Source organism: Halichoeres trimaculatus, unplaced genomic scaffold (genome assembly GCF_033239565.1).
Source record: "Halichoeres trimaculatus isolate MK-OKI-2021-1 unplaced genomic scaffold, fHalTri1.1 fHalTri1_scaffold_11, whole genome shotgun sequence".
Lineage (NCBI taxonomy): Eukaryota > Metazoa > Chordata > Actinopteri > Labriformes > Labridae > Halichoeres > Halichoeres trimaculatus.
This window is the reverse complement of record NW_027437189.1, coordinates 35444047-35467975: the sequence shown is the minus strand read 5'-3', so window position 1 is coordinate 35467975 and position 23929 is coordinate 35444047. Positions and strand designations below refer to the sequence as shown.

Sequence of the window (23929 nt, the reverse complement as noted above, 5' to 3'; positions counted from 1 at the left end):
GGAGGGAGCAAGACTGAAAACCACCAGGGGTCAGGGGTTCAGGACCTGAGGGAGCTGGAGACACATGCTCAAACCTCAGATTGATAATTAATCCACAGGCCCTCAGAGTTCAGGTCAGTCCAGGTGAGTCCTGGTGAGTCCAGGTAAACGCCTGGTTGATGGGGACGTGGCTCTGTTTCCTCAGCGGTCAGGAGAAGCTTTGAACATTTCAGCTGCTCTCATTCTGCACTTGATGAGATGTGGTGTGCTGTCAGAAAAAAAAGGGTCTAAAATAGAATAGAATATTCTTTTGTTGATCCCCCATAGGGGATTTTTTTTTCTGCCACAGCAGCTTACAGAAAAAGTACAATAAATTCAACAACAATTTAAAAAAATAGAATAATAATAGAATAAGAATATGAAATTAGAAATTTGAAGAAATATAGAAAAATAGAAAAATATTACTATTTACATATTTACATAAAAGCAAACAAGTACAGTACAAGATCAGCACTTGACCATAACAGTGAGGACTGGAATGATGTGCCAAGTACTGAGATGATATACAACAAAAAGCCAGTATATATTTTTTTAATGCTTGATGGCATAAGGTGAGAGTTTGGTTTGTTATGATGTGTTATAAAGTCTTATTGCAGCTGGGAGAAATGACCTGGAGTAGAGCCCTGTCTTGCAGGGTGGGAGTCTGAGTCTGCTGCTGAAGGAGCTACCTAAGTCCCCCACAGTCTCATGCAGTGGGTGAGAGGGATTGTCCTGCAAGCTTTGCCAGCGTCCTCCTGTCACCCACCTCCAGGGAATCTAAGGAGCAGTCCAGGACAGAACCAGCCCTCCTGACCCGTCTGTTAAGTCTTTTCCTGTCCCTCTCTGTGCTCCCTGCTCCCTGCTCCCCAGCAGACCACTGCATAGAAAAGTGCAGAAGCCACCACAGAGTCATAAAAAGTCCTGAGCAGAGTCCTGCACACTCCAAAGGACCTCAGTCTCCTCAACAGGTGGAGACGACTTTGGCCCTTCTTGTACAGGACCTCTGTGTTGTGTGTCCAGTCCAGGAATCTGTAGGACTCCACCATCTCAATGTCCAGACCCTGGATGTTCACAGGTGCAGTCTGGGGTGTCCTACTCCTGCAAAAAATCCACAGCCATCTCCTTCGTCTTGCTGGTGTTGAGCTGAAGGTGGTTCCAGTCACACCAGTCGACAAAATCAGAGATGACAGTCCTGTATCCCCACTCGTCCCCCTGAGATACGCATCCAATGATGACTGTATCATTGGGAAACTTCTAGAGGGGACAGCTCCCAGAGTTGTAAGCAAAGTCTGAGGTGTACAGGGTGAAGAGGAAGGGGGAGAGCACTGTCCCCTGTGGTGCTCCTGTGCTGCAGACCACCATGTCTGACACACAGTCCTGGAATCTCACTAACTGTGGTCTGTTGGCGAGGTAGTCCACAGTCCATGCAGCCAGGTGACGGTCAACCCCTGCTAGTTCAAGATTAACTCTGAGCAGTGAAGGCTGGATGGTGTTAAAAGCAGTGGAGAAGTCAAAAAACATGACCTTCACAGTGCTGCTGGTATACTCCAGGTGAGACAGGCGTCTCTACTTCCAAAGAGTACAGCTTTTTGCTTTATGAAACCCATCCTGAGTCACATCTCCAGCGTGAGTGAGCAGTTTTCCAAGCTGCGTAAGAGGAAAGCAGAACATGCTGTGTGCTGGTGTTTACAGAGAGGAGAAACAAAGCCAGCGTGAGGAGAGCTGTCCAGCAGCAGAAAGAGATGAAGCATTAAAAAGTCAAATATTTATTTATTTATTTTTATTTATTTATTTTCTTTTTGTTTCTTTTCCCCTTGTCTGCATTATCTTTTCTGCTGAGCACTGTGTCATATGACAGCGTTGAAAAGACCAATGCATTTTTTTTCTAGCAGTCCGAGAGATGTGAATATGATTAACTGCTATAGTGACCATCACCAGCCCTCCCTGTAGGCTACTCCATCATTCTAAACTTTATTTAACCCCTGATGTGAGCTGAAGGGGAGGGCCGTGCCACACCACAGTGTGAAAGAGGGAGAAATAATGACAGGCAGGGCGAGACAAGACAAACAGAAAGGAGGACAAACATCTACTATTGTTGATTTAAGATAGCAGTTCAAGTGCTGGGCTAATGCAATACAGGAAGTAAAGGTTGTACGAAACCAGGGACACCAGAAATGTGGGGTCTTGATAGTGTGGGGAGTGTGGGCCTACGTGGATAGGAGATGAAGTGGCATGCATCACAGGATGTGAGAAGATGTGTAATAGTACCCGACTCAGCATGCTCTGACGGGATCTATCATAACTCTTAGTTAGTCTGGACAGAAGCTTGAGTATCTGCATGCGTGTGAGGTGGTCACCGAATATCCAAGTAAGTAAAACACAGCCACGGGTGCCCCACCGGCCACCAAGGCACCCGGGCCCCCCCACACAGTCCCCAAACCGCCAGGCCCAGGGACAACCCCAGGACTCAAGGGGGCACAGACCTGCCTCCCTGCAGATACCAAAGACCACACCCAGGGCCCAGAGCAGCGGCCCCCCTGCATTTGCACAGATTGTATGAAGACAAAAATAACTTTTAACACAGACTGTTGAGAATCCTTTCTTTATTAATACAAGTCCTACAATAAAAGGTTTAAAATATTATAAAGAAAATGGAAAAAAAACAGGCCTTACTGAAATCAGTACTAAACCAAACTGATGTAGGGGCCTAAAAAATAAATGAAAAATAAAAAAACAACCCTAAACCTACAGAATGAGAAAGAGGGGAAATAAAGGAAAAATAAATATATCACACCACTGAAATGGACTACAATACAGACAGAATAAACAGAGTATAATTTTGTCTTAACTGTCTCCTGAAAATAGGAAAATCATAGTATTTTAAGACTCCACCTTTAGGAGTGAAAGGGTCCTACATCATTCTGACTTCACTTTTTAACTTAAACAATCTTTCTATTCATTCATTCTGTCTCATTGTCAGCCCTACTGTTATATTGCCATACTAATAAAGACAGCTTGTCAAATTGCTGTCAGAGGTTTAATTGATATGTATATCACTATCTGTCACAGTCCCCCCTGGATCCCCTCCATCACTGGCCTCCCTTTATTTAAGTCGAGTGCCAGCTCCTCTGCTGGGGTCAGGTCCTGGCTTGGTGGACCACCCCCTGTGCTGGTTTGATGTGTCTTCTTTTCACGGCTAAAATCGTACAGAAATTTATTCTCAGCAAACAAATGTATCACTTCATTTGATAATTGCTCTTTGGGCTACGCATAAGTAACTTACCAGACTGCAGAATACTTTTATATTTGGTTTTCACCTGCTGCCAGGTTCTTTTCTGGCCAGACAGGTTTGTTCTTCATGACAGATGAGGGATGAAACAGAACACAACATAAGGACATTGGATTCAATAGATAACACGGACACAGAGTTGAAATTTTCTTTGAACTGAATTATACTTTAAATAATCTGGTGCATGTTACAGTAAAAGTGCATGGTGAACAGTGCTATTTCAGGATGATAATGGCACAAAAGATTTTTTTTCTACTACACTTACGCATTTAGACTGTCAGCAATTTTCTGCCAGCACTCCTTCCGTGCTTTAGCAGCGGCGACGGTGTTGCTTTTAACGTTAATTACATGTTTCACCTCTTCATACTTCCTAATGATCACCTCCTGCTCCTCCTGTGTGAAGTATTTATTGACTGTGACTAGAAATAAAGGCTGGGATGAAGACTGTGAAGTACTACAAACTGGCAACAAGACAGTGAGACATGAGGTCAAACACAAGAGGTAATGAGGGTAATAGGAAACAGGGGGGAGGAACAATCAGGGAGCAGGTGAGACTAGACGAGGCAGGGCAGACAGGAACACATCTAAAACAGATACAAGGGTTAGTGACTTCAAAATAAAAGCATGACATGAATGTGCAGAAAAGAATAAAACAATACAAGAATAAAACAATACAGACATGACAAGGGAGCGCTGGGGCTCATGGGAAATCAGAATCAGAATCCTTTATTGAGGGTAAAATGTAATCTGCAGAGCAGAAATGACTCATCCAATGGTCACTAGAAGCAGTAACACATCCACAAGTAAAAAACACACAGCTCTGTAGAATAAAAAAAGCAGCAGAACAGTTTTTGTTCTTTAATTTATTTTATTTGTTATATTACAAAGTGCCAGGGTAAAACGTACCACCAGACCCAGCTCCCAGCGAGGCTGCAACATCCCTGCGCTGAAGGTGAAACTGAATCAACTTGAATCTAAGCTTGTAATCATCTGTCAAGTAGAAACATGGAGACAAACCATGGTCATTACTCCAGGGACACAGAGGTGTTTGTGTAAAGCAGAGTGTCTGACACAGAACACTGTGAAGAACAAGTACCATGAACCAACTCTCTGGGATCTTATGACACTGTGAAGTCCATCACTCACTCACTGAGTGTTTGAATTCCAAAAAGCTTCTTTTTACAATATTACATCATTTCATGCAAAATAAATACTTTAAAATGCAAACATATTTGTGTTTGTGTACAGATATTTTGAACAAGTTTCAAATGTCATTAATTCTTTTTTTTTTTTAACTATTTTTTCTAAACCAGTCTGAAAAATGTTTGTTTTTATTCCCTTTATTAAAAAAAAAATCCAGTGTGACAGATTAACGTTACAGCCTGTGATTGTCTTGTCTTGTCTGGATAACGCGGGTCACTAAAATCTTTTGCCTGATCACTGTTTTTAGCTTCACTGTGTGACAAAGTGAGCACATGGTTATAAAAAGTGTGTGTTAAGGTGCCTGTCTCAGCACACATTCATTTATTTACACACATCGCAAAGCTTAAATGACCTTTCACTATAAAACAGACATCAGAGATTAATATTGTTACCCTACCATCACAGATTTACACAGAACATTAGGCTTTAGTGAGGCTATACTTTTCGTTCTGATTTTAAAGTTTGTCCAAATGTTTGTTCAGCGTAGCCAAAGTGCTGATTTTGGTCGTGTGGTGGAGAAAGTTTTACAGAGAAACGTGACAGAGTCTGAAGAGTTTGGCTGTGAAATGATGAGACCGCAGAAAGCACAGACTCTTGTTTGCTAGCCAGCTTCATGTAAAGACCTGAAGCATATCTCTGTCCAAAGTTCACCTGCAGGCCACTTCAAACCTGAGGAACATGGGTGCGTCTCAAAGCTCCAAAGTTCCATCCTTCCTTCCTCCACATGCGCCGTTCTCTTGTGTCTTAGTCCCTCCCACCAGAGATGCATGGGAGAGATGCGAGGAAATGAAGAGAGGAGAGAGGATGGAGGAGATTGGTTTTTAGAGCAATGGGACATCCTCTCCTCCAGAACGTCACATGAAGCGACGTGTTTCATTGATGACGGCATCAGCTGATCACCTCTGGATCATCTGTCAGTCAGCTCTAACAGCTGTTTGTGTGTCTGCACATGTGCGCTGTAATAACTCTGATCAAACAGAAACAGTAACAGAGCTTTGTCTGTTCCTTTGACCTGTTAAACACACACGTTACCATGAAGAAAACCTGCTCTCTGTTTATTCTGTGTGCTGTTTAGAAGCTCACGGATCACTTTTCCGGTAAAATGTGTAATTGTTAGATTATTAACTATTTAGCTTTTATCTTGAGCCCATCTGATCGTGAACTCTGAAACTTATTAATATAACCCAGTTTATTGTGTCTCAGGAAGATATTATTGATCAGTCAGTTTTCTGTATTAATCCTCTGTTATATTGATTTGATGATGGTTGTGTTCAGTGTTTTGTGCTTTAAACTCACAACAAACACTTTATTACCAGATTTATGATCAGTTTCTGAACGATCCTCTGTGCCTGTCCTCAGCTCGTCTTTTCTCTCATTAAACTCCGTTGTGTTTTTGTGAAGTTTCATGTAAAGTCTGAGCCGCTGCAGCGTCCAATCAGAGAGTGATATTCCATATGGGGGCGTGTCTGTCATTGAAAAGACTTCTGCAAAGCCAGCTCTCGTGTGTCCTCGATCATAGCTCCTCCGATCAGTCTCCTCCATCCTTTCTCCTCTCTCATCTGAGCGCAATTATCGCTTTGGGACAGTCTTCAAAATGGCGACTGGGAAAGTACTTCCAGTGTCGCGGAGGAGATAGGACGGAGGAAGCACAAAGTTAACGCATTGAGACGCACCCATGGAAGCTGTGGCTGCAGGCTGCTCCTCTGATCCATCCGTTCATAATAAAAAAAATAAAGGTTTTCTCATGAATTGTCTTATTTTATTTCCCTTCTATCTCTACATTATCCTCTGTAAGACTTAAACCTCTAAACATTAAAACTTAATTTTCATTACCTGACAACTTCAGTCTGTTTTAGACTAAGGTTCTAAACATCTGTTGTTGTATCTTCACTTTTTTTCCTTTACATCCAGCCTGCTCAGTCTTTAATTATTTTTCATTTACTGACAGCAATGGGCTTCCACACATGAATGAATTTCCTGTCTCAGTTATTTGTGCCAAACACAAACTGGAATGTATACAAAGTGTGTGTGTTTGGAGGTCAGAGGTCACTGTCACAAACACAGGCTGCTCATAAGTCTTTCCCAGTGTGGCTCTCAGTGGGCCCGTACCATCCACACTAACAGAAACCAGTGCTTATGGGCAGACTGGAGCAGAGCTCTGTGAGGAACAGATCTCACACCCAGCTGTGTGAAGCTTTTCACCCTTTAAGATGGCGATGACTGAGTTTCTGACCCTGTCACAGTGCTGAGGGTTGCTGGTCTTCATGGGGGTCCACAGGTCTGGAGGTAACTGCAGATTTCACAGGTAAGGTGAGCTCACACTAGCTGTCTGTCCCAGCCCTCACTCCGTGTGAGGACATTTTCTGTCACAGGTGAGGGTACTGTAGCTTCACTATGGGTCGAGCAGAGACAGGGCACAAAGGTCTGGACCCCTGTCCCTGATGGTCCAACGTGCTCTCCCATCATTGGCTGAGTGTCAGGGGGAGCTGCCAAACCAGCAGCGTGTTTTCAGCAGCGTCTGTTTCTGTGGAGGTCTGTTCGATCCGTCTGTACCCTCTGCCCCCGCTGAAGATGGCTGTGGAGATGACTTTGCTCCTCTTGGCCTCCCCCTCCTTACTCAGATCCACAGGCCTCCCCCTCACCCACACATCAGGGTCTTCGCTGACCTCATAGATAGAGCCGTCCTCTGGGCTGTGCTCCAGGGAGTCAGCAGGGTTCCTGAGGCTCCCGTGCTCGGGCTGCGCTGTGAGTAGCTTCCCAGGCAGCTGGCAGGTGGAGTAGAGGCGGTACTGCAGCAGGAGACGCTTGGGCTTCTCCTCCCCTGGTGGAGGAGATGTTGAGTCCTGAGAACAGCTGTTCCTGTCCACCCTGTGCCCTCCCTCCTCTCCTCTCACACTCTTACAGTCCTGTCCCTCTCCAGGAGGTGATTCTTCGCTGCCGTTCAGCATGGAGTCCCGTCGGAGCAGGTCAGATGCCAGAGAGCTGGAGGTGGAGACCAGAAAGTTCACCGGACCACAGTGAGCGTTCAGAGACGTAGTCCCCTTACCTGAGTGAAGAGAAGGTTTGAATGAGTCCACACAAAATAAACCACCAGTGAATCCTAGTCTTTGAATGTGTGAGGTCTGTAAAAACCCTGTCAGAGGTGACAGAGTGTTACAGAGTGTTACAGAGACAGGAGCACAGGGGATTCTCTTTCTGATGCCTGATGTTATGAAACCTTCTCAGACTTTTCCTGAAGTTCAGTCTGATGATATGAAACAGGAAACTGATACATCCTCAGCGCTCCATGTCTCAAACCTTTAGTCTGACACACTTACTGGGGTTTAACCATTGAAGCACTGAACAGAAACGAATAAACAAACAAAACAAACGTTTCAATGTATGTCGTGTGTGTATGCATGTGTGTGTGTGTATGTGGATACTTTGAATTTTCTACATTTTATTTTTGTTATTTTCTTATATTTCTTTGTATTTTCTATCCTGTATCTCAACTTTTTCTTTCTTTCTTTTTCTACAGAGGGTAGAGCTTCTCATCCTGTGTTATTCAAGTAGTTGCTAGTCTCATGTTTTATCCATGTTGACTGTTAAGCACCAATACACCATGTCAGGTTCCTTGTATGTGTAAATCTACTTGGCAGTACAACCTGATACTGACGTAATGCTGTCATCCACTGACTGTTAGACTGTTTGCTACTGTGTCACCATGGGAACCCTGAACTCCTCTTATTTCTAGTGATGTCAGGTTTGACTGAAGTGAAAGACTTCATCACTTCACTAGCTCTGTGACACAAAAAAGACAGGCCAAAGACCAACACAGGGTGTTTGAGAGGAGCAGAGTGCTCGTCATGGAGGTGAACAGGATGCCTCAGGGAGGAGGAGGAGAAAGGCTCAGTATGGAACATGCTCCTCTCATAGACCCAGACTGCTCTGATAGCCTGACTTTGAGTGAGTGTATCTTCACCTGGGACTACCAAGCAGGAGATGTAGCAATGAAAAACAATGGGAGAGATCATATCTGTAGAGAATTCATGACTTTTTCAAGTGTGCAATATCTGTTTTGCCTGAAGGACAAGAAAACAGCCTCTCAAATCATTTTCTGAGCAAATTTTTCAAACACAGAATCAGGAGAGACTCTGAAAGACTCAAACAATTTTTGTGGGATGTGTAACACATGGTGTGATGCTGTTTTGGTAAAGGACATGTAGGATGCCTCATTTATCACTGGCTAAGCTGGCTAGTGATTTTTTTTTCATAGCTGCAAAATGAAATTTGAGCTTTGATTGGTGGGTTGGGGGTGTTAATTAGAACCCTGGTTCAAACAAACCTCCATCAGTGGGTTACTGAGCAGATACACCACGGCCTGTGAGTGTGAGAGCTGCTGGTCTCCACACTGACCTGTGATCTTTGGGATCCCCTCCAACGTGGGCACAGGGAAGGTGAGGATGACTCCCTGGCTGGTCCCCACCCACAGCAGACCCTGACAGATCAGCAGACTGGAGACGCACACCTGACCTGAGACACACACACACACACACACACACACACACACACACACACACACACACACACACACACACACACACACACACACACACACACACACACACACACACACACAGACAGTCAGGCATTAACAGGAGCTACATATTTCAAGATAAAGATAAAAGAACAATGATCACACTGGGTGTTGAAGGCAAATTGAAGAATAAAACAAACGCAGACAGCTTCACATCCCTCTGCTGAGTCTAATGGCTGCCGTTTGTTTTTTTCCGATTGTGGCACAGATGGCGAGTTTCACGCTCCATTGTCTCATACCTTGCGCTGCGACAGTAAAGATTCTCTGTTTCATGCTGCGGCCTGGCTATGAGTTTTTGTGCATGTCATGAAATCTTCCTCTGCTGCCTCCCCTGTTTCCTCTGAGCAGACATCATGAGAAAGGACAAATCAACTTCCAGAGTGCAGAAACATGTTACCGGCGGAGCTCCCTCCTAAAGCTGTGCTGAGGAACTTTCAGTTTGCAGGATGTTGTAGCAGCATCATCAGCATGTTTTCTGCCGCTGGACTCACTCTGGCCTCTCTTCACTCCCTGACCTTGTGTTCATGCTCCTTTCACAGACAGAGACCTGGCCAAACAGTCTGAAATGTTTCTCCCTTCAGTTCTCTTGTTGCAGCAAATCCTCCCTCTGTATGACTTTCTGTCTGTGGAGCTACATGTTCTGTGTCCACTCCACCCGTTTGTATCCAGCTCTGTAGCTTTGCCATACCGTCAGTTAGAAGCTTTGTGTTGCAGTGAAACATGTTTAATCTGGGGGAAAAAATGTGTTTCTGAGGAAATATCCAATTTTTTTTTAACCACTTTGTGAAAATTGAGCACTGCGGAGAATGCCTACACTTTGCACGCCAAGTTCAGTGATTTATAAATCAACCAGCTGATGCAAAGTCCCCAGAGAGCTGCAAAGTGACTCAATCAACCTTTTTTTTTCTCTTGCATGTCTCTGGACTGACTGTGACCTGACTAACCCCAGGCTCACACTGAATCCTGTGTGGGTCCGGTGCGGCTTCTGCATGTAATCCATATCATTAAAATCACTGTTGTAGGCTCACATTAGCCCCGCGCCATGCGAGTCCATACGGCACAACGGAAAGAATCCGTAAGAAGTCTATCTTTCCCGCCGGAGAGGGTCTGCGTCAAGCTGAACGAAATATGACGAGCTATACAGGAAGTGAATTGCCAGGTGGCATGAAGATCCGTTGTTTTTTAAAATAAAATCAATGTACAAACAAATGTAACTTGACTCTTCTTTGACAGCACAGTCGCGCTGGTAGTAAATGTAAATATTACATCAAACCCGGTGACAAGAGGTTGTTAAAGTGAGCACCACAGCACCTCCTCACTCATTTTGACAACAAGGGACGACGAGAGACTCATCCTTGAAGTGGACAGTCGTTCCATTTTATATGACACATCCCGTACTTATTATAAGGATAATACAAGAAAAGAAAAAAGTAATGTTATCAAAAATAATAAACATTAAGAGAAATAAAAGTCCAGACAAGAATGTGAACCCACGTGAGCTTTTACTCTCGCGAGTGCCCTTTCAGCACCCGGTACCTGAGCCAGCCGCAGCATCTATCTGGAGCTGATGTGAGTGGCAGCCTGCAGAAAATCCACAAGGTATCTATATTAATACAGTTTTTTGCTTGAGTTAAATTATATCTCTCAAATTTGTAAATATTTTTTTGCAATTTAAATATTTTTGTTTGATTCTTTTTGACACAAATCTAATTCCATAGACTGCAACTGTTCCGGAGCCAATGTGAGTGTGGCGTAAGGGAACCCTGCAGAGTGTTCAGACTGCTGCAGTGCTGCACCAGTCAGACAGCAAAGAAGACTTCATCTTTTTTTAAGTTTTACAGATCAAACCATGTTCTGGTTTATAGAGTTTTGTTTGTCTGAGAGATTTTGTCAAACATTAGAGGACATGATGTGGTTCTGCAGAGGCTCAGCGGCACTGTGAGGCTGCTGCATGGATCCTGAAGTCTGTGAAACCAGGACAGTCTACCATCATGAACGTCCTCTACAGCTTCTGTGGCTCAACACAAAGACAAACATGCCAATCACAGGGTCTGTGTTCAGAGAGAAGGGATGTCATTAAAATAAAGTCTCAACACATCAAGGTAAAGTGCACTCTGAGCTGATAAGGTCTTCCCTGATGGTCTCAGTGATGAGGTTTTTTACTGTCTGAGCTGAGCCATGAATCAGGTCAGTCAGGGCTGATGGGAGACATAAAGCAGCTCTCTGTATGATCATCTGCTCCAGTCTTTTCTGTTTGGCCTTGCCTGGTGTCAGGTGGGCGGTGCGAGTGGAGATGTTGACCTCCTGCAGTGCTTCCAGGGTCTCTGTGTGGAACAGGTGGATGGAGGAGCCGCGGCTGAAGGCCATCCACACGCCTCCTCCTGAGCGCACCATGTGGCTGACGCTGTAGCTGGGGTCAGGGTGGGCCTCCAAAGTCTGCACAGAGACAGAGAGAAGGTCTGCAGGTCAAATCAGGGCAGGGATCCAGGTTTAACATGACTTTTGTGCACCAAGCAGGAGTGTCTCATGGGTCTGCTCTAAAGTCTGATTTCCTCTGCTCATCCGTTTTATCCAGGCAAAGAGAAAATAAAGCAGTCTGTGCTCAGAAAATGTGGTTTTGTTGTCCTGACTCTGCTGCTTCTCTTTATCCTCCAAAAAAAGGATGAGTCACTCTCCTTAACTGTCCTATTTATGAGACACACACACACACACACACACACACACACACACACACACACACACACACACACACACACACACACACACACACACACACACACACACACACACACACACACACACACACACACACTTCCTGTCTGAGGTGCAGCTCATTCAAAAAGTTAGATAAATAACACAGTCCTATCAGCTGACGCTGAGGCTCTCTGAAGTGTCACATGAGTGTGAGAGCAGAGCTGACAGAGCACAGAGTCAGAGAGACTGAGAGACAGGACTGATGAGGTGAAGTGAGGGGGAGAAGTGGGTTGGACTGTGAGTGTGTTAGAATGAAGACAACATACTAAAAGGAGGTGAGAACAGGACAGAGATGCTGACCAACCAGCATCATGGGACCTGAACACATCACCTAACACTGAAACATATCCCAACAGCAACACTTCATCAACAGATCATCTCTGTTTAAAGGTGTCTGTCATCCATACCTGTGACCACAACCAAATATTAGCGCTGCTTTCACTACCTTCAAAATGGATACAAACATCATACAGTCACACTGCTGTTCAGGATGTGGAAATCTCTGAATCTCTCTGTAAACTCATTAAAGTGCTCTACACTCAAAAAATCAACATGGTTGTTTGTTCAATCAGCAGAAGAAAAACATGTAGCTTCTACAAAAATATTTCATTTTTAGTGATTAAACATGATTAAATCGTGTTTTTTTTAGCACAATGTGCAAAATCGATAACATAACATGGTTGCTTTATGTTTACTCAACCTAATTGATTTATATAGGAATCCCATCTGCATCACCTCTCCATACCAAGAGGTGGCAGTAACGTGTTATTGGCCCCATCCATTAGAGGATAATTTGGGCATCATTTTGAGGGGTGCAAGTTTCCAAGGAGCTGGCGAAAAATCCACTCGCTGTTGAGAGGGTCCATCTGGACATAACTTAGTAAACTTTTGTTTGTACAATTGATAAAAATTAATTAGGTAATTTTTGCTGTGACAGCTCATTAAAACTAGGGCTGAATGATTTTGGAAAAAAATCTAATTGCGATTTTTTGGGACCCGTGCAGGACTCTGCTTTACGGGTACAAACTGGCTGTCTATGCTTGGTGGATGTGGAACAACCGTCTGTGCTCCTTGGGCACAGACTGGCTGTTTGTGCTTGTTGGGTGCAGACTGCCATGGACTGGTTGTCTTTGCTCCATATGGCCCAACCCATGTACCCAATGACTTTTGCATTGTGTTTTATGCTAATATAACAAAAGAACTGAAGAACTGTGTGTTCAGTTCTTCAGTCAAACTTCAAGCTGAAAATCCTTTTCTTTGGAAACTGTTAGCATCTGCTGAGCTGCGCTACATGGGGCAGACTAGTGGACGTAAAGTCCGGCAGCTCTGGGGTAACATAAAAAATCAATAAGGGAACTGTGAAGCATTAAGGCTGATGATAAAGTTCTGATGATGTTGATGGATTGAAACATTTCTCATCGACCTTTAACAGGAACTGGTTTGGATACCCATCCCTAGTTTTAACGCAGCTGGAAAAGTCTGACTGTTACAAAGTCAGATAGATGTTTCTGTGTCTGTTTCATGTGTTAAAATGTTCAAACAGTGTCTAGCTGTGTAAATGTGTAAATTGTTTTATTTGCATAGTTTGGCACAAACACACCACAGACTGATTTCTGCTCCTTTCCTCACACAGGAAGTTACCTCAGTCAGTCAGCGAGGTGTTACATCTCCTCTGTAGCTCTTCTTTTAAGCGAGCGCTCAAAATGTTCACTTCACACTCTGAGTCGAACTTAAGATCAAATTTTAATGCTTCCCGCGCCTCATGTCTTTCTCCCATCAAACTGAGCGCTCTGTGACATGCTGCAACTCTTCCTAAAAACTGAGCTGTAATCCAAGTGAATGGGAATTAAATATGCATTACCTAAAAGTGCAGCCTGTTTGTGAGACTTGAAGCTGCATTAATATTTCATTTCGTCTTATATTAAATGCTCAACAATATCTTTACAAGATGTAATAATATCTGAAAGGTCGAGAAGCTCACACCAGATGCAGAACATCCACTTGAAGCTTCCTCAGACACGTCTGCTCGTAATAGTTTCATATTACTGGATGTGTGTTGGTGTGTGTGGGTGTGAGAGCATGTTGTTTCTGCTCTAAAATGACACAGAATCATTTGTGTTTCTATGTGCAATAAAATAAAGACAATGCAGCAGAGAATAAGAAAATAATGACCTCAGACAGAAGAAATATGTCAGCGCAGGTGGAACAGGCTTCAAAGAAACTCTCAGCCACTCTGAGGTGTTTTCATCCTCTCCTTCCTCTTTCATTTTAAGGGCACATTTATATTTCAACACATTCACAAAGTCTGATTGTAGCAGAAAGGTCAGAGGCTTACACACACAGCAGCCAGTGAAAGAAGTAACACACTCTTCAATTAAACTTTGGATCTGTCCCCACAGAGCGCGAGCTGCAGAGGAGGAACAGTCACAGTGCCTCTGGGTGCCTGTTAGCTCCACACACACTCAACTGTCAGTCAAACACACACACACACACACACACACACACACACACACACACACACACACACACACACACACACACACACACACACACACACACACACACACACACACACACACACACACAATAAGTGTCTGAGTCCTGTGGACGCAGTTCCACACACAGCTCACACCTGACACCTCACACACTTAGTCTGAGTCAGACCGCTGTGAGGGAGCACAGCTGGCAGCCTGAGCCGGCCGGCTGTGGGAAGGTGAGCTTCAGAAGTGAAGATAACATGAGAACCATGATTAAATCGAGCACAAGGGCGTCAAATATTGAAGTGGAGACGTTAAAAATGTGGGATCACGGAGCAGCTTTTGTGTGAATCTAGGACAGCAGCTGTGAGTCTCAGGAATGCAGAGCTGCATGTTAATTTGACTCCAAACCAGCGGAGCGAAGGACGTGGGATTTCCTCGCTTCAGTTGTTTAATCACAAGGAACACAGCATCGTGTTCTGCAAAGATAAGACGGCTTAATAAATGCAAGCATGAGCTCATCAGAGGAGCACCACAGAGCCAGGTACCTGAGCTCAGGTGGTCAAACCAGATCTGATCAGATTAACACTCTTAAGCCAAGGATTTAACGTGAAAGAGGGCAGAAAGAGTGAAATTCAGCATCTGTTCCTCAAAACCTCTGAGTAAGACTGAGATCACTTCCATTATGCTCGCTATCTTGTTAGCATGTTCGGTGCAAAAGCATCAGAAATGAAACCAGGAACCACACAGGCCACTTGAAGCGACAGGAGGATGTGTGTGTGGGTGTGTGTGTGTGCGCACGCATGTCTGTCTGTGGGCAGAAGCTGCAGGCACTCAGAGATGTGATGAGTCCACCCTCTCTGCAGCCACCAGCAGCTCTCAGAGAGGGTGACCGTCTGCAGTCTGACCCCTCTACATGACCTGCTCTCTTCCAGGACCCCTGATGTGTGCAGGTCAGGTTTGATCTGATCCCCTCGACCTGAACACACATGGTTTGAGACCCTCAGCTCAACTCGGGCAGGAGGTGGAGGTCCATCAGGACGAAAGACTCAAGTTTAGAACAGTTTCTGCCAAGCTCATCAATAAAGTCTCCCTGCTGCCCTCCTCTGTGACAAAGGTGCTGTCCTGACCTCAGTACTTTATTTTTCCTCACTGCAGAACTCTATCCATCAGGCACACCTGCACACCTCTGCAGTTCATGAGGTGAACTGTGCACATTGCTGGTCGAACCGTATATCACCAAGCACACCTCTCTTCCATGTTTTCTGTTGGTATTCCGTATTCAGGTTGTTAGTTCACTCTTTTTCAGTTCATCCTCAGCAGCAGGACTGCTGTTCACTCCTTTTTACTCCTGAGTTGGCTGAATCTGAGTTTCTAACTGCAGCAGAGTGAAGACAGCTTTACAGGATCAGGTTGAAGTGGATCACGCAAACATTTCCACTTCCAAACACTTCCAGGGATGTTGTGACTTTGTAAAGAGGGCATTATGTGAGCAGGACACTCACCTCTTTAAAAATCACCCAGCGATGCTTCAGCTCATGCTTTCTGTCTAACCTTGCAAAGCTGACAGAGCTCCTGTCTCTGTTAGAATTCTCCCACACTCTGGACTCAGAAAATTGTAGGCACGGCTTTCTTTCTCTCTTTTCCTGCATCTGGTCCTCCAGGGGGATCCAGACTTCCTCTGAGAGCAGATGGTGCAGCCTAGCAAGGCAGGTGATTAAGATGGAGGTGTATGTTTGTGCTTCATGTGATGACTACATCATTTCCACTAAGCCTGCATTTTATGTTTCCACTGAAGAGAAAATCAATCATAGTTTTTATTCTGTCCCTCCAAAGCCCCCGTAGTCAGTGTTGAGCCAGCTCACACAAAAAGTGAGCTAGCTCAAAGTTCAGTTCACACCAGTTTACATGAACTAGTTTATGTCAATTGCTCATTTTTGAAAATTTTGAACTTAGTTCATGGTCCAAAAAAAAGAACTATTTAACGTTTGTTTTTTTCACTACAAGTTCTCTTTTTCAGTAGAGTCATCCATGATTTAATCTTTATCCCTCAAGCTAATTTTCCAAATATATCAATCCCTGTATTCTATCATAGCATCACAGACAGAAAAACAGCAAGCGTGTAGTGTAAACTGTCAGCAGGATGAGCTATGCTGTATGTACGGAGAGTGCTGCCGAATAGATCTGACTTCTGTTGGCATAAATCACAGTGCTCTCGCCAAATTCCTCATCTCTCTGCACTTTTTGGTGTTTCTCAGATTGTGAGCAGCCACTTACTGCCTCAGGGCTGAGCTTCACACACGTTCCCATTCATGAGTTACAAACTGAGTGGTTCAGTTCAATGAACCCACTCATTTCTACTTTTTCACGCACAACACTGCCCGTAGTATATTTACAGCTCATAGAAAAATCTCTAGCTCTCTCTTCATGGAGTTTTATAAACCCTTATTTAAGTTTAGCTGCTGTCTCTTTAAGGCTCCCTGCCCCACATGCCCCCTTCTCTCTGATTGGCCAGCCCTCTGGAGATCCTGTTGGGGGTGGAGCTATGGGCAGACCTTCTTTAATCTGCACACCTTTACATCCATCTTTTAAATACGTGGCGACAGAACACACTCTTTAACCAAACACTTCAAGGTGTGTGTCACAGTTTTCAGTTTCACACCTGATGATGGTGAGTCTTCATACCTGTGTGTGCAGACTGGATCCCTGTATGACTGAGACCTGGTTTGCACAGCTGGCCCACACGGTGTCTCCAAGTGTCAGCAGACAGCGCACCGGCTCCGAGCCCAGAGACACCATCCTGCACGTGTCCACGTCCCACAGCCTCTCTGGGAAGAGGAGCAGTCCAGGGTTCAGCTCACTGGAAGCACTGTGAACACTGTGTACACCTGTTCACCTGCGTCACTGCAGGATCTTCATGTACCTGATCTCTCCACTCTGATACTGACACTCACCTCCAGCCTTCCTGTGGTACACAGCTAACTTGCCATTGGCCAGGCCAGCGAAGAGGAATGACAGCGAATGTTTGAGGACGAGGACAGGACAGCTGTCAGGGTTCACCAAGGTCAGCAGGCCCTGCACAGCTGTGTCCACGCTGCTGAACACATGGATGCTGCCGACATGAGGAGACACGTTACAGCACTGGAGGCCTGTTTCTAATCTTTTAACTCATACAAGTCACAGCTGCACCATTCAACAAAACTGTGTGATTATAAGAAATAATAATATGAGTCTACTTTTTTTGTTATAAAGGGACATGCAGAGATTACTATCAGTTATATTTTAGTTTGAAATGATTTTTAGTGATCTTGAAAAAGTCTCCCTTCTAGAAACATGCCTGATTGTAATCCATGCTTTAAATGAGATTATCAGCACCAATATCACTGGTTACAGGCTATTTTAAAATGCTCTTTCTTAGCTTCCCCATCAGTTCAAGCAGGACTGGACTGATTTATGGCATGCCTAAGTTTCTATGACAACACCACACCAGCTGACAAAGTTTAATAGAGAGAAGAGAGATCTGTGGTTCTCTGCTGAAAACGATTTCTATGATTAATTTTGTAGTGATGGTGGACACTGGAGCCTAAGAGCCTAACTGTCGGACAGAAAAAGGACAGAAGAGCAGATGAAAGATAAAAAGGAGAGTGATAGAGCATGAGCTAAAGGCTAACACAAAAGCTAAAGGCTAAAAGGGCTAAACTGTTTGTGCTAATGTTGACTCCAACCCACAGTCAGCAGTTATTCTGCAGTGGTCTGTTCAAACTTGAGAGTCTATCAATAAAATGAAGAGTGAGGTTACATTAGCTCTGATTGGTAGATGACTGGAAGGACAACCAGGATTTACTAACGTTACACATAACAGACATGTCTCAGAGCACCAGACTGTCAGCTGCACCAAATTAAGACAGTTACTAATCTACTTACAAACTGACGGTGTTGACTTCTTGTCACGTTAGCCTACAGTTGCGTCAGAGCACCGGGCTGCTGATAGCGCTACATCTAGCCAGCTACTACAATGTTTGCTCGATGTCACGTTTTAAACCATAGCGCTGCGTAACTGTACTAATTAATACCTTATCTTGCCGCATTGTACCCAGTAAAAAGTTGTCTTGAACAAAGAAAATTTGTTTTGATCCAATCTTCTTTTAACTCCTAAACAAACCCACACCTCGCCAAAAGTAATTGCCGACAGTGTGAGAGAGACTCCAGGCCAGAAGGTGGCGAGGTCCAATTAAAACAGATCCTCCTAACACCATCTTTAAAGCTGTAGCCTGTTGATCCTGTAATTGTAACACCTACAAATATGCAAAAAAAAAATTATGTCCATGCAGTGTGCCTGTCTCCCTCCCAGCAGTCCATTTTCACAAGTCATGATCCACCCATATCACATATCACACATATCAAAGAGGAGATCTCCTATGGTAGAGTGGGGTTGTTGAAAACAGAAAAACTGATGTATATATCTTCACTATCTACATCCAAAAATGATCAGAGCATTGTTTTTGAGGAGCAGGTTTTACACGTGTCAGTCACATCATTAATAATCTGCAGGCGAATCAGAGGGGATCCCAGCTTTGTTAAGGTTTCAGTCAAAGATCTGAAGCAGACTCCTTAAAGTGCATACAGAAAACAGAGAATTGAGGGTGACAGGTCTAGTTTATCAAACTCTTTGTGCCGTTGACACAGACCATGATGTGTGTCTGTCCGGGCGCTAGGTGTTAAAGGGGACATATCATGCTTGTTACTCCTTTTCACTTTGCCAGACTAGGATGCCTGTAAAGCATTTCTACCCTCAGTACAAGTCATTTAGTTCCTTCATTGCCCCACAATAGCATTCTCAATATCCTCATTTTAGGCCATTCTGAAGATCTTGTTGAAACGCTCCATTTGGAGAATGACCTCCAGTAACCTCGCAACGTCACAGCACTTTGTGCTCTGATTGGTCAGTTCTATCAGAGGGGTGGAGGGGGTAGAGCCAGGCGGCAGTTTTTGCAGCATGGCAGTATTTACAAAATCACCACATTGCATGGGGCAGACTGAGCGAGTTTGCTGTTTGCCAAAACTTCACCGTAAGGCATTGATAGCACTAATAAAATGGCAGAGTGTAGGATACGTCCTTTTGTATTGGACCCCGAGTCAGACCCCGACGGTTCTGCAGCTCAGGAGGAAGAAAATCCACCTGGACACAGATCATCTCAGGACGCTTCAGTGTGGTGAGTCAAAGCGGTACTGTAACATGTATAGTTTATACGTGGAAATATAGGCAGACTTCACCAATAAACTATTTCTATAACAGGGCTCCATCCTGCTCCCTCACTTTTCTCTGTCTGTTTTATCCATCATGCTGAAAGTGTAGTCTAAAGATCACCTCTACTGTCACTTCCTCACTATGTTATTACCGCAGCATTATTGTGGTCCAGGTTCACAGTGCATGTCAGAACAAGCATGCAAATATCACAGTCTCACAAGTATTACGTCTGCTAAGACTACATTGTTTTAACTGCTAATTCACCATGTAAAGCCGAGCTGCTCAGCAGAGCAGAGTCCCTGCATCCAGCATCTGAGGGGGGATACTCGGCTCTTGGTGGGTGTATCCCTCGGTGGCGGTTGTGTGACTGACATCACAGAGGAGGAGCTGCTTTATCAGATTACTCCAATAAAAAGAAAGGATCCTCGTGTTGTCACGAAGGTCGAAATCTCGCGGCCAACTGGCAATGACCTATTTTCAGAGGCATCAAATCTCGTTCTATGATATCAGAAAAAATACAATATCTCATTTTTTGAAAATTCAGGGGGTGAAAGGTCTTGTTTTCAAATGTATTATATTATATGTAAGTATTAAATCAGGGATCAGCATGATATGTCCCCTTTAAAGAGGCACAAAAATGGTTTTATGACGTTTGAGTTTCTGTTGTTTTGTTAGTTTACTTTTTCTGTTGTCATCACACTGCACACACACACACTGAGTCAGTCCGGCAGACTGGCATCTGCTTTGTGTATTTGTGAACACACTGGTGCACATTGAACCATCACAAATCGCAGCCTTATGTGTGATCATACAATTGCATGTTCTCAAATCATGATTGTGATCCTCAATTAACTTTGCAGCACTGATACAGGCAGAAAAGTTCGGCTTAAAATCTTCTCTTAGTCAGGATACTCCTCAACTTCCTGTTCTAATGGTCAACAGAAGCAAAGCAACGAAAAAAAGAAGTGTCAGCAGAAACCCAGAGCACTTAAAGGTTGGCTGGAGCTCCTGGTAGCTTTATCACTGACAGCAGCCCATGGACCCTGAGGTTGGGCCTGAAATGAATCAGAGGTACAAAAAGTTTCTGCAGAGCTTCTGTAAATGACCTAAGTTTGAATCTGTGAGATTAAAAAGCTGCTCATTGTTAAAGTTCTCTCACAGGAAGACTCTGCAGACTTAGACCCTGTTTGTAAAGGGGCCTTTGATTCACCCTGTGCAGACAGACAGGACCAGACATAGCATCCACACACAGGGCAGAACCCACTCACCTGCCGTCCTGCAAACCCACACAGATGATGTTCCCCATCTTTGCAGAGACCTGAGTCTTCTCTGACTCCTTCTCCTCCATGAACGCGCTTGGCTCCCTCACGTGCTCCAGACAGAGGACCGGCGCCCTCAGAGGAACAGTCTTCACGAGGCGAGGAGCGGCACGGTTCAGGGAGAAGATCTCCACCTCGCCACTGTGGTTTGAGCTGCTTCCTCCACCAGCAACCTGGAGGGAAAAGAGGAGATTCACCCTATCTCAGGACAAATTCACGACAGGAAGAAACAAAAAGAAATGAGTAGAAGATGGATAAACCAGATCAGCTCACCCAGAGGTACCCCTGGGGTAAAGACGTGCTGGCCGTGCAGAAACCGAGCAGGCTGGACTGAGACGGGCTGTGGAGAGCCGCCTCCAGCTACACAAACACACAAAGAGGCGTCAGACCCATGACAAAGCTACAGATCAGACAGGACATGTTGGTTCATATTATTTTATATTTACATGCACACAGCAGGGGACACCAAGTATTGACTGTAAACAGAAGTTTACCTGGTCCAGACTGAGAACTGAGCTTAAAATGATCTTCAGCTCAATAAAGGAGAAAGGAAAAAAACAGGGACCAATCTCACCAAATCACTTGAATAGTGAAGCTGCTCCTGCTCATTTACAAGCTCTCTTTACATCTTTACTGAAGGCTCTGTTTGTTGGTGTGTTTGTTGTTGATGAGGGATTCAAATAACATTCATTAAATCACAGGAAGCATCTGGAACATCCCACAGATTTGGAGAACTCATCAAGAAGCCAGGCCAAACCAGATGATCTGGTCATGGAGAGTCAAGACACACTTTTGAAGATTTGTAACGGTCCTGATTTCATCATCATCTAAATCCTTTTCACGCTTTCGTCCCCTAAAACGCTCCTTTATGTTTAAGTGCTGCAGCCTCCTCTGCTCAGCCTCAGCCTGATGAAAATATCAGCTCCGAGATACAAAACCAGAAATAACGTCTGATCAGTGACCTGAAAATCAGAGCAGAGGCTCAGCATGAGCCCCCGAGAGACACAGACAGAGGCAGAGGGTGCGTCTCAAAGTGATAACCCGAAGCCTCCTCTCTCCTCTGCGGTACCAGAAGAACTTTCTGAGTCGCCATTTTGAAGGATGTCTCAAAGCGATTACTGTGCTCAGAGGAAAGAGGAGAGAGGAGGGAGGAGACTTTCAAAGGAAACTTGAGAGCCGGCTTTGCAGAAGTCTTTTCACTGACAGACACACCCCCATATAGAATATCACTCTCTGATTGGACGCTGCAGCAGCTCAGACTTTACACGAAACTTCGCAAACACAACGGAGTTTAATGAGAGAAAAGATGAACTGAGGACAGGCACAGAGGATCTTTCAGAAACAGGTCATAAAGCTGGGATTAAACAGTGATGGTTGTGAGTTCAAAGCAGAAAATACTGAACACAACCATCATCAAATCAAAATATCTGATGATTAATACTAAAAACTGAAATCTAATAAATAATATCTTCCAGAGACACAATAAACTGGGTTATATTAATAAGCTTCAGAGTTCACAATCAGATGGGCTCTAGATAAAGACTAAATAATTCATAAACAATCTCACAATTATGCATTTTACTGGAAAAGTGATCCGTGAGCTTCTAAACTGCACACAGAATAAACAGAGAGCAGGTTTTCTTCATGGTAACGTGTTTGTTAAACAGGTTAAAGAAACAGGCAAATCTCTGTTACTGTTTCTGTTTGATCAGAGTTATTACAGCGCACATGCCCAGACGCACAAACAGCTGTTAGAGCTGACTGACAGATGATCCAGAGGTGATCAGCTGATGCTGTCATCCAGGAAACATGTCGCTTCATGTGACGCTCCGAAAGAGAGGATGCCCCATTGCTCTAAAAACAAATCTCCATTCAGAGCTCCACCTTCCTCTTCTTCTACTGATTTGATCCGAGTGACCTCTAGCAGGTCTCACCTCCAGAGTTCCACCTTTTTCTTCTTCTACTCTTTTAATCTGAGTGACCTGCTGCAGCTCTCACCTTCAGAGTGTATGTCCTGGAGGAGAAGACAGGAAGTTTGCAGGTCAGCAGCGGGAAACTGAATGGGGCTTTTGACTTGTTTTCTTCTTCTGCACATTCCCAACCTGGAGTGTTTTCCTGTCCTGAGCACACACACCAAACACCAAACATTAACCAACACACACTTTGCAGAGACAAAAGAGACAAAAAAAATGAGCCCTGTGTACCCATCACTAATATCCCACATATGACAGAGTTTACAGGTTTTTTCAACCCTAACCCAAACATCAGTCACAGATCCAACCACTGATGTGATCAGAATAGTTGCTTTTCAAAGATATCAGGAACTTTTACTCCCTGGAACTACTTCCTCAGGAACTAAAAAGTTTTCTGTGGCTTATTGTTTTCTGTGCTCCTGCTGTGGCCTAAAGTAACTGCTATACACCGCCATACCTTTAGAGGGCAGTAAGACCCTCTACAACAGCGCAGGCCCCGCTGCCCAAACTTTCAGTAACTTCTGAAAGTCTAACTCCCAGAGCAGGAATCTTTCACTGGGAGCTTGACTGAGCAGAAACCACATTGAGACCATGGTTCCTGGTATTAAAAAGTCCTGAGGTTCCTGGTTGAAAAGCACCTCAAGTTAGCCACTATCACAAATCATCAGAAATGATCTGAAATGAAAACTAAAAAAAACTTAAAAAAAAAAAAACCTTAAGTAAAATACGAAGATAATTTAGATAAAACTCAAAACTTTCATGGAACAAAATATGGGAAAAAAGTCCAACAGTACCAATAGCTCTTAAATATTAAATTTGAAAGTGATTTATAAACCCACACACACACACGCATACACGCATACACACACACACACACACACACACACACACACACACACACACACACACACACACACACACACACACACACACACACACACACACACACACTCATGCAGCTCTGTACTCACTCTGAGCTATCTTGGCGAGGTGGAGCCGGTTCACCCAGGAGATCTTACTAAAGGGGCTGGGGGTGTTAAAGACCACCATGATGCTCACTGGACGACCAGAC

The 23929-nt window shown here is 44.2% G+C and overlaps 1 protein-coding gene across 1 annotated transcript in view; it reads right to left on the bottom strand.

Annotated features, from left to right (window-relative positions):
• Window positions 1-4207: 4207 nt before the first annotated feature.
• The window catches only part of LOC141799893 (rho guanine nucleotide exchange factor 10-like protein), a 60297-nt gene continuing 40575 nt past the window's right edge, over window positions 4208-23929 (bottom strand). The window contains exons 20-28 of the mRNA XM_074682306.1: window positions 23829-23929; window positions 22883-23004; window positions 21158-21244; window positions 20834-21057; window positions 17272-17429; window positions 17003-17145; window positions 11351-11522; window positions 8906-9022; window positions 4208-7556 (exon numbers count right to left, since the gene is read on the bottom strand). Of these exons, the coding sequence (XP_074538407.1) occupies window positions 6973-7556; window positions 8906-9022; window positions 11351-11522; window positions 17003-17145; window positions 17272-17429; window positions 20834-21057; window positions 21158-21244; window positions 22883-23004; window positions 23829-23929 (1708 nt within the window). The 3' untranslated portion in view covers window positions 4208-6972. The remainder of the gene's footprint in view (window positions 7557-8905; window positions 9023-11350; window positions 11523-17002; window positions 17146-17271; window positions 17430-20833; window positions 21058-21157; window positions 21245-22882; window positions 23005-23828) is intronic.